This window comes from Brassica napus, chromosome C5 (assembly GCF_020379485.1).
Source record: "Brassica napus cultivar Da-Ae chromosome C5, Da-Ae, whole genome shotgun sequence".
In the NCBI taxonomy this organism is placed as follows: domain Eukaryota; kingdom Viridiplantae; phylum Streptophyta; class Magnoliopsida; order Brassicales; family Brassicaceae; genus Brassica; species Brassica napus.
In genome coordinates, this window is record NC_063448.1 from 27,837,091 (window position 1) to 27,857,676 (window position 20,586).

A 20,586-nucleotide genomic window follows, 5' to 3' on the forward strand; every position below is an offset into this window, starting at 1 on the left:
GGGCGTCCATCTCTTCAATGTTGATGTCAAAGTGGAGAATGTGCCTTTTACCCAAGTGGAGATCAATCTTGCCCGCTTTCACATTAACAATAGCTCCTGCTGTAGCTAAGAAAGGCCTCCCAAGGATTAAGGGATCTTGAGCTTCCTCACCCATCTCGAGCACCACAAAGTCTGTAGGGATCTCATAGTTTCCAACCATCACGGGGAGGTCCTCCAAGATACCCACAGGGTACTTCACTGAACGATCAGCCAATACCAGAGAAATTTTACACTTCTTGTACTGAGTGAAACCAAGCTTCTTAGCAACAGATAAAGGCATCAAGCTGACACTAGCTTCCAAATCGCAGAGACATCTCTCAAATACCATAGGTCCAAGAGCACAAGGTAATGTGAAGCATCCTGGATCTTCAAGCTTCTTTGGAACAACAAGCCTCTGGATGATGGCACTGCACTCATGAGTGAGAATCATCATGCCCTCCTTCTCCTTCTTCTTTGCAGCTACATCATCTTTCAAGAACTTGCTATATTGAGGAATCAGCATGAAAGCATCAATAACGGGCATTGTGACTTGAACTTCACTCATCTGCTTCTCAAATAGAGCTTTGTACTTCTCTAACAGCTGCCTCTTGAATCTACCAGGGAATGGAAGTTTGGGTTCATAGGGAAGAGGAACAAAAGAATTCTCACTTGCTGGAAGAACAATTTCACCATCTTTCACTGTTCTCTTCTCTTCCCCAACCTTTCCTTTACCTTTGGCTTCCACAATCTTCTCCAAAATCTCATCATTGATCTTCTCATCAACAACACCACTTCATCATCTATGTTGATGGCCACCCCCTCACCTTGTTTCTCAGCATCCTTGGTGAGAGCTCTATGAGGTAACTCCTTACCACTCCTTAGGGTGATAGCTTTCATGGTCTCTTAGGGGTTTAGCTCAGATTTTCCAGGTAAAGAACCTTGTTGGCGATTTTGGTGAGTGGTCATGGCAGCAAACTGGTTCTCCAAAGCTTTGAACTTGTTGTGGAGATCATTGTAGCTCCCATCAATCTTTGAGTGAAGGTTCTTCAACTCATAACCAACATGCTTCTCACTTCTAGTCTGAGACTCCAAGATTTGTTTTAGTAGGGTGTCAGTGCTGCTTTCTTGAGGAGTAGAGGTAGAAGGATTAGCTTGTTGTTGGGAAGAATGGTGTCCTTTGTTGTTGAAACCAGGAGGAGAGTTTTGCTGAGGCTGATAGCTGCCTTGCTGGTTGTTCCTAGGCTGATAACCACTATGTTGGTTGTTGGAATATGATTTATGTTGGTAGTTGTTGTACTGAAAGTTTGCCTCTTTTTTGTACCAGCTACCATTGTTGTTAATGAAACACAGTTCTTCTTGACCTTCCAAACCCTCGACCTCATGGACAACAGGTGGTGTCTCTTGGTTTGGGTTACCAACAAATTTCAGCTGCTCTTGGGTGGATTTATCAGCAATGAGTATGTCTATCTTATCCTGTAGAGCCTTTAACTCCTTCCTCGTCTGTTTGTCATCTGTTCTACTGCCTCTGTCGTGGTCTCCACTGTAGACTGCGTCACTCTTTACCATATTGTCAACCAGCTCTTCTTCATCTTCCTCAGTTCTTCCCAAGAAAAACCCATTGCTAGCTGTATCCAATCTGGCTCTGTACTTAGGAAGAGCACCCCTGTAGAATGTGCTCAGCAAGCTTTCCTTAGAGAAACCATGGTGTGGGCATTGAGCTTGGTAGCCCTTGAATCTCCCCCAGGCTTCACTGAATCCTTCCAAGTTCTTCTGTTAAAATCTGGAAATCTCATTTCTCAGCTTAGCAGTTCTTGAAGTAGAGAAGAACTTCTCCAAAAATGCTTTCTTACATTCATCCCAAGTGGTGATAGAGTCGCTGGGTAGAGACTTCTCCCACTGACGTGCCTTATCCCCCAAAGAGAAAGGGAATAGCTTGAGCTTTAAGGCATCCTCGGACACACCATTGGTTTTTGACAACCCACAGTAGATGTCGAACCTGTCCAAGTGATCAAATGGATCCTCTAGAGCCAAACCATGATACTTGTTGTTCTCGATGACGTTGAGGAGTCCTGATTTGATCTCAAAGTTGTTAGCTGCCACAGCCGGTGCTCGGATTCCCAGTCTATGACCATGAATGTTGGGGCGGTCATAAGTGCCAATGGGTCGAGCTGCTCGCTGTGGGTGTTGTGGAACGTTGTTGGCTCCATTGGCGTTCGCATCATCGTGAGGTTGGTCTCACATATCAATATCCAATCTCTGCAAGTGAGGCTGTTGCTTTTCTTCTCTTCTCTTTCTAGCACACTCTCTCTCTCTAAAGCTCTGATGTCTGCAACTCTGGGAACTAGGTTTGAAGGACCCCTGCTCCTCAAGTTCATACACCTGAAAGTGAAAGGGAGGTGAAGAAGGAGAATCAGTAACAAAAGAAGAAAATAAAAAATACTTAGCCTCAAGCAAGTGACTAAATCTCAATGTTTAAATCTACTCAGAATTTGGCAACGGCGCCAATTTGATGTTAGGAGTTTTCAAGGCTCCTAAGACAAATTATGTAGTATAAAAGATTATCGAACCAATTCTAAGGGATTTCAAAGCACTGATAATGCAAATACTCACTTAATCTAAGTGCAACCGGTGATTTAAAAGATTTCTAAACTAATGATTAATGCTAATGCAGTTGCAGAATAATAAAAGCGATAAATGAAGTAACTTTCTTGACTAACGGAAAAGAGAACTCATGGGCATAGGGATTAGACCTTGGGTGATCAAGTTTCGAACTAAGGATGGCAAACGATCAATCAAACTATCAACCTTAAGCTTAGACACAGTTCTAAACAAGCTCTATGTCTAGATGAATGTTCATTTACTAACACATTTCAAACATCAAATGTCTTTGGTTGAATAATATGAAAGCAATCATTACTAACAAGTCTAATGGCTATCTTAGCACCTCTAACAACAAATGTCTTTGGCAAAGTACGCTAAAAGCTTAGAAGAGTTGTCTCATGCATTTCATCAAACATCTTTTGGGAGGAAAATGCCTAAAGATCAACTTTTGAGAGGCCAACTCAGAAGATGCATTATGAATACTCTACTAGCAAGGACTAAGAATGATCTACACTAAAACATCTTTGCTCTAACATAATCACCCTTAATCTCCCTAACCCATGAATTCTAAAGGTGATTACTCACTAATCTCCATGATTCCTCTTAAACCCATATTGGATTTCAGATTAATCATGTAGAGAAATACACAGAATCGATATGAAAACAACAGGACTGCAATAACAAAAATGATCAATTGAATCAAAGAAATGAACTTTCCAAGAGGTTTTTGGTGGTTTTCTTAAGATCAAAAGATAATCAGCCTCCAATGGCTTACAAAAGGTACTTAAACATAGGTTTAGAAAGTGTAATCAGCCTCACTCCGGGAGGTCGCTCTGGGTGCTGGGAGCGACCTCAGGTAGTCACTGTGGGACGTCGCTCCCGGCTTGTTCGTCGCTCTCAAATTGACACAACCCAAGCGACCTCTGGGTGTCGTTGTGGTGAGGTCGCTCTGGAGCTGGAGCGACTTCGCCTTGTCGCTCTAGGAGGTCGCTCCGAAGCGTAAATGGCGAGCGACCTCGGGGTCTCGCTCTGGTAAGGTCGCTCCGAAGCGTAAATGGCGAGCGACCTCGTGTTGTTGCTCTGGTAAGGTCGCTCTGAAAGGTAGGGCACAACGAGTTCATGGTGTCGCTCCGGTAGGGTCGCTCCCATGCACTGCTCGTCCAATGATCACCTTAATCACCTCTTTTGAGCTCCAAACGCACCCAAATGTCCCGAAGAACTCCATTTGGTACTCCAATACCTAATAAAGACTCATGCATGCAAAATACAACCTAAACATGGCTAAATCCTAGTCTATATGATCAAAATGCACATGGGTGAATGAATAACACAATGGAAATATGCAAGATATCATGTACCTAGGACGGAGAACCTAAGGGTGGATAGCTTTGCACGCAGTGCTCGGAAACAACCGTCTTTCGTCGTACACATGGATACAGAGTTACCACCATGGGTTACAGAGTCTATATGAGTCCGTGAATGTTTGCTGTAAAAAAAATAACATAAGATTAATAAGTTCAAAATTCAAAACATCTATGTTATTAAAATACAGTCACTATTTTTTTCTACTTTTGACAAGTCGTAGTAAGATCATTCAATTAATTACTTAAAATAACATATTTGATTATTTACATTAATCAATCAAATATATAACATTTCTAGAAAATCCTAATAATCAATAAGGATATTAACAATAATCTATTTTAAATATAAATTTAAATTATAGTTATAACCAAATTTATTGAGAAAATATAACAAAATCATGCTAAAATTTTTAAATATTTTTATTAAATAATACATTAATTTATTTATAATTAGTAATATAATATTATTATAAATTAAAATTAATTTAAATTATTAGAAAATAGAAGTATTATATGCTAATTTTTATATATTTCATAATTATAGTAGTATATTAAAAAGAAGTATTATATGAATTAAATAAAATTCATATAAAATTCTTCTTTTCTAATGTTTTCATTTTAAAAAAAACTCATTCACCGTTAAAACAGGTTAAAATTTGTAAAAGATGTAATATTTTTATACAAAATAGAAATTTATTAACATATATTAAACTTTTATATCTATAACTATATATTATATTTTTATTTGGTTTTATAACTCATAACAATACATTATCTAAAAAATATTATATGCAAAATTTAATAGCATAGTCCCGATTTAGTTTTCCAAATCGACAGGATAATTTTCCTTTTTTTTATTTTTGCTATTGTCGTCAAAAATAAATAAATATTATCTAAAAATGATGGGGAAATTTCATCTTTACACTTTCTTTCATACCACAATTCAATTATACCACTAGTATGGAGACATTTTCATAAATACACTTTTCATTAATGAGCAAAAGACAATATTACCTTTATCTTATCTTCTCCTCAATCATCGATTTCTTCCTCTTTCTCTTTATGCGATCGATCTTTTCCTTCGTCGGTGGACTACGGTGCTCCGTCGGATCAAAAGTAGCTGGATCATAATCGGTTAGAGATTTCTCCGATCATATCTTTTTCTTCTTCAGTTTTTGTTTTGGTTTTCTGAAACTCCGGTGATAGCCGATGCGAGAAATATCACCGATGCGAGAAACGAGTGATGATTTGGAGTTTTGAGATAACCTGATTGATAACGGGTCAAGTTTCTCCTCTTCTGAATGAGGTTTAGCTAACTGGATTCAGATTGATTCTAATTTGATTTGCTGTTGTATTTAGCTTGCCGTACAAACAGATCACGAAGCCATGGCAAACATGAAGACTGAGTTTATGGCTTTATGGGATGGGTTTTCTACTGATCGTAAGTTGAATCCTTCACCTTTCAGCTCACTCTAGTGCAGTCTAGAGCATGCTCTACTTGGATACAGTAGTTTTTAAATGAGTATAATGGTTGCTTTGTAGCGAATGTGAGGGTGATGGTACTTGCTGCAACCAACAGACCATCAGAGCTTGATGAAGCAATATTGAGGCGTCTTCCTCAAGCCTTTGAGATTGGAATGCCTGGCCGTAAGGAGAAAGCTGAGATTTTGAAAGTGGCGCTGAAAGGAGAAAGGGTGGAGCCCGATATTGACTACGATCACTTAGCTCGTCTATGCGAAGGCTACACCGGATAGGACATCTTTGAGCTCTGCAAGAAAACATCTTACTTCCCTATCAGAGAAATCCTAGGGGAAGAGGGAAAAGGGAGACCATGTCCTGTAAGTTTCATATGAAAATGTTCAATGCTGTTGCATTCACCAAATTTCCAAGAGTGTTGATGTTGTGAGTTGCTATCATTTTGTTTGTCAGGTACCTAGGCCATTCTCACAGTTGGATTTGGAGAAAGTTCTTGATTGGATTTGGAGAAAGTTCTTGCTACGTCGAAGAAGACGCAAGTTGCAGCAGGCGAGTACTGTGGGTTGAGAGGGTCAAGGGAACCAGATGAGGTGGAGGCAGCTATAAGTGGAATCTCGAAGCTACTGGTCTCTCAGTTCATTAACCTTCAGTCTGGTTTTCAGGATAAAACTATTCATGTATGTTTATAAAGGTTTATAAAACCAATCATATGGATATATGAAATAGTTTTGTATATAAATCATTTATAAGAGTTTATAAACCATTTATAAATTTTATAAGAGCTTATAAAACCTTGTATCAACCATCTATAAAGTTTATAAAACACATATAAATATTTATATAACTATTTATAAAAGTGTATAAAACTATTTAAAAGTGTTTATAAAATTATTTACAAGAACTTATAAGCTATTTATAAGTGTTTATAAATTAATTTGCAAGGTTTATAAATCTATTTATAAGAGTTTATAAATCTAATTATAAGGGTTTATTCAAAATATTATAAGAATTTAGTAATATTCATAACACAATTTATAATAGTTTATAAATAAATTTATAAATCAGTTAGAAGAGTTTATAGATCATTTATAAATTCTTACAAAAATTATAAGTAAATCTTTACGAAAGTATTTATAATGTTTACAATTCGCCTATAAATGTTTGTAAATTATTTATAATTACTTACAAAATCATTTTCTAGCCAAAAGCATCATTATTGTATGTGTAATTATATAATTCATAAATCATTTTGTAATGATTTATATCATCTTATAAGGGTTTATAAGAGCTTTTTCGTTTGTGTCGATGGGTTTAGGACATATTTATAAGAGTTGATCAAATATATGAGAAATATAAATCTATTTATAAGAGTTTATAAATCTATTTATAAGGGTTTATTCAAAAGATTATAAGAATTTAATAATCTTCATAACACAATTTATAAGGGTTTGTAAATCAATTTAGAAGTGTTTATAAATCAATTTAGAAGTGTTTATAAAGGATCATACAAGCCACTCTTTATGACCCTGAAGGCTATCAAGATTCAAGGTTTTGACAGCGACAGTAAGGCCAGTGCCAGGCTTAACAGGAGCAGTTCCGTTCTCCTCCACCCATCCTTTAAAGACACAACCAAAGCCACCTTCTCTGAGAAGACTTTCGGGTCTGAAATTTCTTATAGCCAACTTGAGATCAAGGAAAGTAAACTGCTTGAGGTGAGAATACATCTTAAGCTCTTCACTATAGGAGTGGACAAAGAGCTTTCAGCATTGGTGGTTGTTGCTATTGTAGAAGAAGAAGAAACAGGGCCAGCTGGTTGCTCATTTGATTTCACAGTTGCTGCCGACTTACTTCCTAGTGTTAAAAAAAAAAATATATAGATTAGGATGAAAGTAGTTAAGCTCAAACTCTGATTCTGAAAGTTAGGTAAACCAACCACATTGGACACATACGGGAAAGAATCTTAGATGGAAATTATAAGTCTATTTTTTGAAATCAGCAAAAAGTAATTCAAAAATCAGTAATAAGAGAACAAATTATTTCAAAGTCTATAAATATATTTATAAGAGTTTATAAAAACATTTACAAATATTTATAAGAGTTTATAAGATCTGTTATAAATTCAAAAATCATTTATAAGAGTTCATATAAATCATTTTACAAGGTTTATAAGAACTTATAATATATTATAAACCATTGTTTATAAGGGTTTTAAAATATTTATAATGGTTTATAAGACTTTATAAAGGGTTTACAAAACCACAATGTTAGATGAACGCCTCGGTTCTGCAGATGCACATAATGTATCCAGATCAGATATATAGCCTTCTAGGACCTTTCTCACAGCAATAGCAAAAGCCTGATTAACAAGAGTATAGTAGCTCTTGTTATTGGCTTCTTCATTTTCACCTACTTTACAGCTCCCCTCTGTCCCTCAACTTCCAACTTGAAGTTCGTGAAATGGGTCTACGAAGTTATGGAGAAGAAAGACCAAAGAACCAAAGCAGCCTATGTTTCGAAGAATCTGTCCCAAGGCGTCAGTGCTTGATAACCGATGCCACAAGCTCGGAATTTGGTGGGTTGTCCTATCAGCTGGCTCCGAGCATAATATGGAAGAGAGCTTATGTATGCTAATAAGAGAAGACTCAACACCTTGCAGGGCATTCAACGCCAACCTTACCAAGCTTGATTCCTATTAAAAAGCAACAAAATTGTCAGAGAATGTGGCGAAAAGTAGAAGTAGTCTCTCAATATAAGTCTTTCATCCAAGCACTAAAGATATTCCATTGTTCTGTAATTAATTACTAAGAATAGTAATCTAAGAACATCACATCGTAATCTTCCCTAAGATAACGATTTCGCCGTAACTCAATACAGTACATCGAATACTAAACTCAAATCAATAAAATTGATACTTCTTTTTCCCCAAATCATTCCCTATTAGGTTTCCGATCCTAGCCACTCAAGCGAAATGCAAAGCTCATGTTTCCACACATACAAACATGAAAAGCGTAAATGGTGAACTTACAGAGACAGAGGAAGAAGACGGAGGAGAAACACGAGTTGGAGGAGGAAATTGGCGGCTCTGAGAATGTAAGGATTCCCAATTACTGCTTGGTGGAAGGTAAAGCTCCTCCACTTTGAGCTTCTCCAGAAGCGAATCAAGGCTCGTCGTCACCGTCATTATTTCTCAATGGAGGAGAAAGTGAGAGATCGTCTTGTTCGCCTGAGTTTGTAGAGTTTGTCAACTTCGTCGGAGAACTCGTCAGCGTCGTCGGATTTGATCACCGTCGAATTCGAAATCAATCTGAGGAAGTCTCAGATTTGGAATTGGGGGAGAAAGAGAGTAATTTAAGTTTAATTATTCAGGGGTACAATGGTATTTTGTCTATTAAAATTTTAATGGTAAAGTTGGTATAGATGAAATGTGGTATTAGGAAAGTGGTATTAGTGACAATTTCCCAAAAATGATTATATACAAAATATAATAGTATATAACTTACATTTAGTTTATTTGTTATTTACAAAATATGCCATTAGAAAACTTTAAAATTTTAATAATTCATTAAAGATATTAATGACAAATCAATTTTAACTATAAAATTAGTGTTTATTTTTATTTATAAAAAAAATATGTTGAGAAAATATAACAAATCTTACTAAAGTTTTTAATTTTTTAAACAAATAATGATTAGTTTAGTAACAAAATAAAAAGTCAAAAGTCATATAGTTTTTCAAACTTCTCTTGACCAAATATGTAATTTTAAAAATAAATATTTCAAATTCAATTGATAATATTCCAATTTTACAATATAAATTATAGATGCTAAATTACAAATTTTTTAATGCAACATGAGAAAAAATAAATTATTTTGTGAAAATCAAAGTAATATAATATTTTGAAATTTTAAGTTAATAACAAAAAAATTAATACCATAACATCCAAAAATATCAAATATTAATAAAATTAACTAGAATAATATAATAGATGCTCTATGCACAAAATCTACTAAAATAATTGATCTAAATTACTTTAACTGAACAATGTATTTACTTATAATTTTTTGCAATATACTAAAATAATTAATACATGTTAAAGTATAGTATTTTTTGAAAACACAACATAGAAATATAATTATCCGAGAAATATATTTTCTGTAGTATACTAAATAAAATTTTATACGTATTGTATTCAAACTGGAGAAATTGTTTTTTTAAAAAACATATTTTAAAGAAGATTCTCAATTTGATTATTTCATATTATGAATTTATTTTACCAAATTCGAAAATATATTACTTTCATATAAATAGAGATCTAATGGAGATCTGTTCCATAGGATTGAGATATATGATCTAAAAGAAACATATTGTGAGCTTTAGTTTTGAATAGTTTTAAAGTTAATAAGAAACACTTCGGCCACACCCAAGTCTGTGCCAATTTATACTATTAAAACTGAAGTCATGACTTTTTTTATGTGTGATTTTTTTTATTTGGACCGTCCCTAGAAAATTTATTAAATTTGCATAACTTAATTATAATATCTTTTAATATCTTTATTTTTATTTGAAATATTAATAAATATCTTAAAAAAATGTCTAATAAAATCTTTCAAATATCTGTTAGAATCTTTTTTAAATATATTTTTGAAATTAGTTAATTAAAATTTTAATTATCACAAAGTATAATTAGAAACTAAATTTTAATTTAGTTTTGATTGTAAAAAGAAATTAATAATTATACAAAATACTTATAATAATATTTTAATGATAATAACAATTTTAAATTGATTTGATTTTCAAAATTAAATTTAAGAAATGTTTTAAAGATGTTTTTTAAAATAAATATTCATTTCTATTTCTATTTCTAATTTAAAAGTAAAAATATTTTATCAATTTAGCACATAAATTATGACTTATTTCATATGAAAATTTTTCAATTTAGACCACTTAAAAGTCATACTTTTATATGATTTTACCATGTAATACAATTAGTTTAGACAACTTAAAAGCCATATTTTTAAATGATTTTACCATGTAATACAATTAATTTACACATCCATTCATTGATGAAATATTTGATATTTATTAATATCATATATATAAGATTTCAGTCTACTGTTATTAACGTTTGTGTATTTCTCTGAGGTAAAAACTAATTCGGTTTATTATTTAAACAAATATAAGAAATTGGTTTAATTAATCACTATATACCAAATTATCTACTATGTAGATTAAACTTAATTTGATTTCTACATATATTTCAAATTTAGAAATAAAACATAAATTATGTAAATCAGTATTGTTAAATAATAATATTTTCAAAATAAATTTTGTTTACAAAAATAAAAAAATTATAAATTTTATAGTAATAGTGTTATACGCCACATAAATATTATTATAAAATTAGATAATATATAACACCAAATTATATTAATCTATCGATATATTTTATTGCATAACATAAAATATGTTAGTATAAAGTTCGCACGGTAGTGCGGGTCAAAATTTAGTTATCAAGTAATTTGACATTGTGGCCTTTTCATTAAGGAATAGAATACATATACGATGTTATATAATATCAAAGTAATTTTTGTAAATTAGTATTTTGTAAAGAGGACTAATTACTAAAAAAAATTCAATAGGCTGCACGTGTTTTGGGTTCATTGAGTCAATTATTAGTTAGGCTCTCACGTGTTTATTAGACATGTTATTCACTAAGTTTTTTTTTTTTTCATTTTTTACTGACCTTTTATTTATTTAGAACTTAGGAAAACTACAAACTTATCACCAAAGTTGCCCACAACCGGGAAACTTATAAAAAGCCTACCTGTACAGGAGCGATGCAAAAAAAACTACTAACCAAGAATAGCTCAACTCTTTCACTCACCTTCAATGCTTCTTATCTTGAAACGCTCCTCACTGCTATTACTGTGCAAAACTCACAAATTTTCAGACCTGCTGCTCCTAGAATAATCCCAGCCAGGTACCAAGCAAAGTTATGTCTGTCCTTCTAGAGGTGTGAACTCTTGACAAGGGATCTAGACGTGCTTGAATGATTTGCTTCATCTCATGGATCACAGCCTGAGCCGGTCGAAAACTCTGATTATGGATTCGGGAATTCCTTTCCTTCCAAATATAATATAAGGATGCTTGAAACACTAGCTTAATGATCAGCTTCACAAACTCATCAGGCGAAGGATTCATAAGCTATCTCAGAGCATCTTCAAACAAGGCGGGGGGATTTATATTCAATCTTGAACAGAAAAACGCCCATACTTCCAAGCTGAAACTACAATCAAAGAACAGGTGTTGTCTTGTCTCATCTGCCACATTGCATAGAATGCAAGTTGCAGGCACCTGCAATCCCCAACTCCTCATTCTGTCTCTTGTACCCAGTCTATTTCGCGCAATCGCCCAAGTTATAAAAGCGTGTTTTGGTATCCTCCCTTGAAACCAAACTTGTCTATGCCAGAACACAGCCTCCCCTTGAGGATGCAATTCTGCCCAAGTGTCCGCAGTGGAGAAAGAGCTCGAAGCAACTCTGTTCCCTGGCTTCCACAAATAGATATCATTCGCTTCAGAGGAACAAATAGGAGCTGCATCTGGTAGGCACTCTCGGATCAATGAAATAAGTCTATTCCTGCTACGGCTCCTCCTCAACCACCAAGTACCATCTATAATTGCTTCTGCTACTACCGCATCCACATTTAATCCGGTGACCCCTGGCCCTCTAGGTCATGTTAGATCAATCAAAGGGCCTAGAGAAGTCCAATTATCATGCCAAAAACTCGCAGCAGAGCCATTCCCCACCTCACTAATTAACATAGGCCGCGCAATATACCTTAGATTACACAAGCTCTTCCAAATCCAGCTATCACACCTCTGCGGTTGCATCTCCCAAAAATTACTATCTCCAATCACTAAGTTTCGTGTAACAAATTTGTTATAATTGGTGATTTATTGTATTTCGTTGTCTATGTATCCGTAACTGCAAGGCTGCCCATCCCAAATAAAATTACATGCTAAGTACTAACTGATTCGAAGCTTCGGACATTAGAAATGGTTCTCGGCGTATAATGTTGGTGTAATATGTTGAGCCTCAGTAGTTTTTACATCCTAAGTTCAGTAGCCCCCCCTTACGTTTATTTTAAAAATTAGGATTGGTGTTTCTTTTGATTATGTATTGGTTGCTATTATTCTTGGAAGATGACTTAAACAAATGTTTGCCCAAACGAAAAAAATGAAGTAAAGGAGATCTGTCTTAAAGGAGATAAGGAGAGGCTATGTTAGATGATATCTATGTTAATAGAGGCGTTGCGAAGGTGGTTTCAGTAAGTCAGTGGTAGAAATGGAATAGCGAGGCATACGAAGAAAGTGAAAGCTTGAGGGAGCAATGCATATTCGTCCATTCAGATGCAAGAAACTTTTAAATTACGTTAAGGCCTTGTCTTAGAAAAAGATTTAACACTATTTTAAGTATATTTTTTTCAGATCTCATTGTTTATATTGTAAATAAATAGTTATGAACCATACATTTATCATCCGGTTGGTCAAGAAAATAAAGTTGAAAAAGAAAATACCCAATATCTACATTGGAATATTTCTTTAGCTTTTAGTGATTCTAGTTCAGTCGTAGCATAGGATCTGAGAATATGAAGACGCAGCTCAGTGTATATATTAACCCGTCTTCTACAGCTTTTCTAATGTCATTATGATATATGTCATGCAATTTTGTGAGTAAGAAACATGGGTATCATAGCAGTTTGAAAAAGAATCAGAACATATCATGCCTATATTGGTTCCATCAAAAGGGAAATCAAAAGGTTTACCTAAACGGCAACGTTTCAGCGTTTGCAAACACGGGTTTTGATAAAGGAAGAGACTTTTGTTTTGGGTGGCTGACCTGAAGGAGACGCGATAAAGAATCAGGCCAATGGATTGGATCAGCGACTTAAACGGCGGGACAGTAACCATGAACCAACTGATTCTTTTTTGAATCCACTGTTTCAAACGCCATTTTGAAACGCATACCACTACACCATCTCATCTTCATTGCTGATCTCACGATGAAAGTGCTCCAGCCAATCGTCAAGAGATGATGACAGCAAGGCGTTCCCTGTAGATACTCCGCCATGTAATCTAGCCGTGGGAAAATCTGAACCGGCAATTAACGAATAAAGCTCACATGTTGCTCTTTGTTGATGCTCTTGCTCTGCCGGATTCGAGTTGAAGCTCATCTCCTCTATCTATCTCTCTCTCTCTCTTTTTGTGTGTTTTATTAGGAGGAATGAACTTCTGATTCTTAGGAAGAAAAAATTCATATTCATAGTGGAAGATTCTAAAAAAGGAATGAATGAGGGATTTCATTGGATGTGCGATCGTGTGAAAAGTGGGAACCGATGTTAATGTGAGCATTAATGAAGATGTATGAATCAAGTTGATTTCTGTAACGATGCCCAAATACACTCACGGGGGGAGGAAGTCCAATCACGTAGCGAAAGACGTTGGCTTCCAACCAATCTTGATCGGAATTATTCGTTACCGATAAAACAGCTAGATTTTTTTTGGCGGTTGATTAAACGGAAACTGTTGTACTGCATCCACTTTCTAGGTTTCGTATACATTGTTTTGGAGAAAAAAATGAATTTGGACTGCAGTAAACACATTTATAATCTCATTACCCAAAATTCTAATTCCAAACACTATGATCTAAATATAATGAAGCCCATTAGTAACCCATCACTCTCAACTTGCCACGTGTGAAGCCATCTTTTCCTTATTTGATGAGGTGACCGTAGGAGAAGAAGAGAAAAGTGTTCTTTACATAATAAGATGTGGAACAAAAACATAAACAATGAGATTATAGAGTTACATAAAATATAACATTAAAATGTAAATCATATTCTTAAAACGTTTGCAATAACATCAAAGTTATAAAGCTGTTGATAAACTAGCAAGGACTATTATCTTATGTGATCAAAAATGGAGTATGTTCCATACTTTTCCCTCATTCATCTAAATCATTGTACACCTTGATCATTAATAAATATTTAGAATGCAAAAAAAAAAAAAAATCTATTAATAATAGCAAACCCAATTAATTCGAACGGGTATGTCTTTTCACTACATATTTTTGTTCATAACCATTAATGACACTTTTTCGTTTATAACTACTTTCATTTTTTTATCTCAATAAATTCCTACGAATATGCATTTTCATTATACAGTTGATATACATCTTCGTTAATAACTGTTTATAATACCTTTTCATTTATAACTGTTTTCATTTTTTACTCATAATTTTTTATTATATATTTTTGTTCATTATCGTTCATGGAACCTTTTTGTTTAGACCTACTTTCATTTTTTAATCTCAATTAGTTCCTATGATATGTCTTTTTTTTTTAAATATAATTTTGCTTATGACAGTTTACTATACCATCTTTGTTCATAACTGTTTATGGTATTTTTCGTTTATAACTGTTTTATCAACCGCCAATAAAAAATTGAATTTCTTTTTAATTTATGTTTTTCGATTATATTTATTTCGTGTGTTTATAACCATATTTTATAGTTTTTACTTTGTTACCACTTTTGGCTTAGAAAGTTGCATCTTTTCCACGTATGTCTTTTCAACTCTATAAATTGTGTTTTGTACAAAATTCTTTGCGTTATCGAATCATAAATTTTGAAAGCTCTCAAACTATTAATTTTTAATGTCTCTGCAATCCAATATATTTTTGAATAATTACGAATTTGTGAGAGGAGATAGAGTGAATTGCGATTTCTTTTATTTTGACCGACAAATAATCCACTTGTCAATTTCTTTCCTCTCTTCTCAGATTATTTATTATTCCAACTTCTTCCGTCTCTGATTTCGGTAAAAATTCTTCCAATTTTTATCCTGCAGTTAATTACAATGTCTATTTACTCAGTTTTTATCCTGCAGTTAATTACAATGTCAATTTACTCAGTTTTCATTGTTTCTAATTAATTTTATGAAACATTATAAAACATTGTATATCGAAAGCGATTTGTAATTAATAGAATTATGAGATCATATTGTTTTTTATAATAATCATTTTTTTCAATTAAAGTTAAAGTAATCTTCATTATTCTTTATTTTTCAGAGTAAATAATTTATATCTTCATTACATGTAAATTATTTGATGTTTTGTTAAGTTGGTTTGCATAATTTAATTGTGATCTTTAGCTGTAAGATTTGTTTGGTGGTATGATTTTATTGTTATTTTGTTTTGGTCGTTATTCATGAATCATGATTAGTTTGAATAAGTTCTTCTTATGCTTAGATTCCTTGTGCGTAGTTTGGTGCTTGTTATTGATTTGAAATGTAGGTGGCGTGTTTCGGATTCAGTTTTGTTTTACAGGTAGAGGCCATGTAAACACTCAGATGTGTGATTAAGCAACCTAATACTTCTTTGAGTTAGTGATTCTCCACTTTTAGTCCAAATAGTCAAGAGTTGGGAAGGTTAGTATTTGAAGGTGGTGACAGGTTTATACAATACTTTGGTTTGACCCGTTGGCTTTATTTATCTAAGCCCATACTATATCTTAAAGATGTAATGATGACAATACTGTAGACAATCCTTTACAATGACATGGTTAAAAGATGTTAGTAAAACCTAGGTTGAGACAATACACATTAGATGAGAAAACAATCTCTGCAATTACTGTGAGAATACATTACCCCAATAGCATTGTCATCATTACATCTTGAACATGTAAAAGATGTGAAACCATGCTGTAGCTTTTGATAGCACTTAGAACAGGAGAAGGAGCACCATCCATTGATTGTCTCAATTTCACTGAATTTGGCTTTGCAAAGGAACTCAAAAGTCTGCAGGTATAGACACGTAGAGGAAGACTTGAACGATAAATTTTAGATGAGCCAAAAATGAATCCACGATTGCAGTACCAATAAGTAAATTACGTACCTGAGGTGGGTAAACGAAGACATTGAGCCAGACCAAGACCAACCTAGCCTAGAGGGGATAAAACAATAGTTGTAAGAAAGTTAATAAAATATTAGGATGAAGTTAGACTTTCTTACACTTTAAGAAAGTTCTTGCTGGCTTGAGTTTCCTGATCATAATAAAAGTGTGTTCTGGACGTTGCGCTGAGGAATAAGCAAACATAAATTTGCACTATCTGTAGAACTAAACTAAACAAAGTAAGAATTAACTATTGTTAATCACTTTATGAAAGTGAATTCTCATTTTACTAAGAAACTCAGATCCAACTAACAATATCCATACATGTATCTAACAGAGAATACAAAGGAATGTCCTCAAAGCATTGACCAATTTGGAGCATCTAAAAGAAGACGATCAGCAGATTTAATTTGGCAAAAAGGAGAGAAAATTACAATTTTCTGGGATTCTTAAAAGAAACATTAAAAGCTGACCACAAAAAAAAAACAAAAAGGTAAACAGAAAAGTAAAGACATGAGCTCCTTCATGAGAGTTGTGAGACCTTTAGTTATCTGCTCTTGGCTTCTTCATGAGAGTTGTGAGATCCAGAAGCTAGCAGCCTTTCTTTACATTGCCAGTCTCCCAAAATGCCAGGAGAAGAACTTCGACGGTGGAGCCGGCTTTCAAATTGGAGTGTAGTTGAGAAACGTTTGCCATTCCAATCTCTATAATTTTTGGAAAGAAAATGATTTAGGGGAATGAACTAATGAAATTCACAGATGGGAACTCACATCTTTATAAAGAAGAGGAAGCATTTCGACCGATGAAGAAAAATCTCAACCGGCGCAGAAACCCTCCGAACGGATTAAACTCGTCGATTTCATCAAACCCCATCGCTCGAACGATGGAAAAAAATCTTTAGAAGAAGCCCAATAAATGTCGCTAAATACTTAATGAAACACATAGTTTTAAGCTATGGGACACGTGTCGCCACGACGTCGACCGAATTGATGACGTGGATGTCGACGTGGATGTCAACGTGGACACGCTGGGAGATAAGAAAAGTGTACTTTATATATAAAGATGTTAGAGCATCTCCAATGTACACCTCTATATTTTCCTCTAAAATAGAAATCTCTATTATAAATGTGAAAATGCTCCAACGTATGCCTCTATAATAGAGTTATTCTAATTATAGGGGAAAATATAGAGATATGTTATTTTCACCTCTAAATATAGAGATATGTTATTTCCACCTCTAAATATAGAGGCAAAAAGTAAATTTCCACTATATTTTCCTCAAGAATAGAAGAACTCTATTATAAAGGCATACATTGGAGCATTTTCACCTCTATAATAGAGTTTCTCTATTTTAGGGGAAAAATATAGAGATAGAAATAGAATTGGGTTGGAGATGGTCTTATTAGTTTACTGTCAAGTTATAAACTATTACAATTTTGAAATTTCATTATAGTAAAAAAATATACAAAAAGTCATATTTTTTATTTGTATCGGTTAATATACTTTATAAATTTTCTTAACAATCTTTTTTTTTACCATATTCATTGGCGTGGTAACTCATGTGGGCTGACATCATTCCGTTGCAAATAAAGTATCAGGAAACTGAAATGGTAAATTAATAATAAGATTAAGTTTTGCATCTAATTATTCTTTTTTCTTACTGTTACGATATATTATTATTATTTTATTTTTGAAAAAGTGATAACTTTAATTATTTTTATAATACAAATATAGAATATATATATATATATATATATATGAAAAGATAACAAACATAATTTCCGAAAAACAAATTGTTACAAAAGCAAAAAATTGTTGCAGATAATCATCAAAGACCAGTCGTTATTGTTGGAAGAAGCCATATTAGTCGCAATATTGAAATGATACAATGTGTATCATATTTATATAATAATTATATTACACGTTTATGAGTAAATTTATAATGAAAAGATCAAAAGTTGATGGACAAAAATGTTTTTAGAAAATAATACACAATATGAGTTTTAGGTGCTCTTTGTTGATGCTCTTGCTCCGCCGGATTCGAGTTGAAGCTCATCTCCTCTCTCTCTCTCTCTCTCTCTCTCTCTCTCTCTCTCTCTCTCTCTCTCTCTCTCTCTCTCTCTGTGTTTTATTAGGAGGAATGAACATTTGATTCCAAGGAATAAAAAATTCATATTCATAGTGGAAGACTCACAAAAAGGAATGAATGGGGGATTCATTGGATGTGGGATCGTGTGAAAAGTGGGAACCAATGTTAATGTGAGCATTAATGAAGATGCATGAATCAAGTTGATTTCTGTAACGATGCCCAAATACATTCACGGGGAGAGTAAGTCCAATCACGTAGCGAAAGACGTTGGCTTCCAACCAATTTTGATCGGAATTATTCGTTACCGATAATACAACTGGATTTTTATTGGCGGTTGATTAAACGGAAACTGTTGTACTGCATCCACTCTCTAGGTTTTGTATAAATTGTTTTGGAGAAAAATATGCATTTGGACTGCAGTAAACACATTTATAACTCATTACCCAAAATTCTAATTCCAAACACTATGATCTAAATATAATGAAGCCCATTAGTAACCCATCAATCTCAACTTGCCACGTGTCAAGCCCTCCTTTCCTTATTTGATGAGGTGACCGAATGAGAAGAAGAGAAAAGTGTTCTTTACATAATAAGATGTGGAACAAAAACATAAACAATGAGATTATAGAGTTACATAAAATATAACATTAAAATGTAAATCATATTCTTAAAACGTTTGCAATAATATCAAAGTTATAAAGCTGCTGATAAACTAGCAAGGACTATTATCTTATGTGATCAAGAATGGAGTATGTTCCATACTTGTCCCTCATTCATCTAAATCATTGTACACCTTGATCATTAATAAATATTTAGATAGCAAAAAAAATAAAAAATAAATCTATTAATAATAGCAAACCCAATTAATTCGAACGGGTATGTCTTTTCACTATATATTTTTGTTCATAACCATTAATGACACTTTTTCTTTTATAACTACTTTCTTTTTTTATCTCAATAAATTCCTACGAATATGCGTTTTCATTATACAGTTGATATACGTCTTCGTTAATAACTGTTTATAATACATTTTCATTTAAAACTGTTTTCATTTTTTACTCATAATTTTTTATTATATATTTTTGTTCATTATCGTTCATGGCACCTTTTTGTTTATACATACCTTCATTTTTTAATCTCAATTAGTTCCTATGATATGTCTTTTTTTAATATAATTTTGCTTATGACAGTTTACTATACCATCTTTGTTCATAACTGTTTATGGTACTTTTCGTTTATAACTGTTTTATCAACCGCCAATAAAAAATTGAATTTCTTTTTAATTTATGTTTTTCGATTCTATTTATTTCGTGTGTTTTATAACCATATTTTATAGTTTTTACTTTGTTACCACTTTTGGCTTAGAAAGTTGCATATTTTTCACTTATGTCTTTTCAACTCTATAAATTGTGTTTTGTGCAAAATTCTTTGCGTTATCGAATCATAAATTTTGAAAGCTCTCAAACTATTAATTTTTTAATGTCTCTGCAATCCAATATATTTTTGAATAATTACGAATTTGTGAGAGGAGATGGAGTGAATTGCGATTTCTTTTATTTTGACAGACAAACAATCCACTTGTCGATTTCTTTCCTCTCTTCTCAGATTATTTATTATTCCAACTTCTTCCGTCTCTGATTTCGGTAAAAATTCTCCCAATGTTTATCCTGCAGTTAATTACAATGTCTATTTACTCAGTTTTCATTGTTTCTTATTTATTTTCCACATTCTGCTTCATTAATAATTGGTTTGTCATGCATGGCCAGAAGAACTCATAAAAGAATTGCCTATAACTTCGGTGTATATTCTTTTTTTTTCAGTTCATTATTGATAATACTCAAATGCAACACTCATTTGTTAGTGCATGCGTTTAAGTGGGAAATTTGTAAATAGTTGCATAAGTTGCATTATTTATTTGTGATGTTATTAGTTTACTGTCAAGTTATAAACTATTACAATTTTGGAATTTCATTATAGTAAAAAAATATACAAAAAGTCATATTTTCTTATTTGTATCGGTTAATATACTTTATAAATTTTCTTAACAATCTTTTTTTTTTTACCATATTCATTGGCGTGGCAACTCATG

General features: G+C 33.2%; 1 protein-coding gene, 1 long non-coding RNA gene and 1 other non-coding gene across 3 annotated transcripts; 2 read left to right on the top strand and 1 right to left on the bottom strand.

Moving 5' to 3' along the window:
- The first annotated feature begins 1,714 nt into the window (after window positions 1-1,714).
- LOC125588060 lies at window positions 1,715-1,821 on the top strand. The gene has a single exon (XR_007324456.1). It is a non-coding gene; the product is annotated as a small nucleolar RNA R71 (small nucleolar RNA).
- Window positions 1,822-5,238: 3,417 nt separating this feature from the next.
- LOC111207126 (outer mitochondrial transmembrane helix translocase-like) lies at window positions 5,239-6,210 on the top strand. Its single transcript, XM_022704800.2, has 3 exons — window positions 5,239-5,424; window positions 5,526-5,821; window positions 5,913-6,210. The coding sequence occupies exons 1-2, from the start codon at window positions 5,370-5,372 to the stop codon at window positions 5,735-5,737; spliced, it is 267 nt and encodes an 88-aa protein (XP_022560521.1). The 5' UTR covers window positions 5,239-5,369; the 3' UTR covers window positions 5,738-5,821; window positions 5,913-6,210.
- Window positions 6,211-13,105: 6,895 nt separating this feature from the next.
- LOC106351573 lies at window positions 13,106-18,535 on the bottom strand. Its single transcript, XR_007324152.1, has 2 exons — window positions 17,179-18,535; window positions 13,106-17,112 (listed from the first exon to the last, which is right to left on the bottom strand). It is a non-coding gene; the product is annotated as an uncharacterized LOC106351573 (long non-coding RNA).
- Window positions 18,536-20,586: the final 2,051 nt, after the last annotated feature.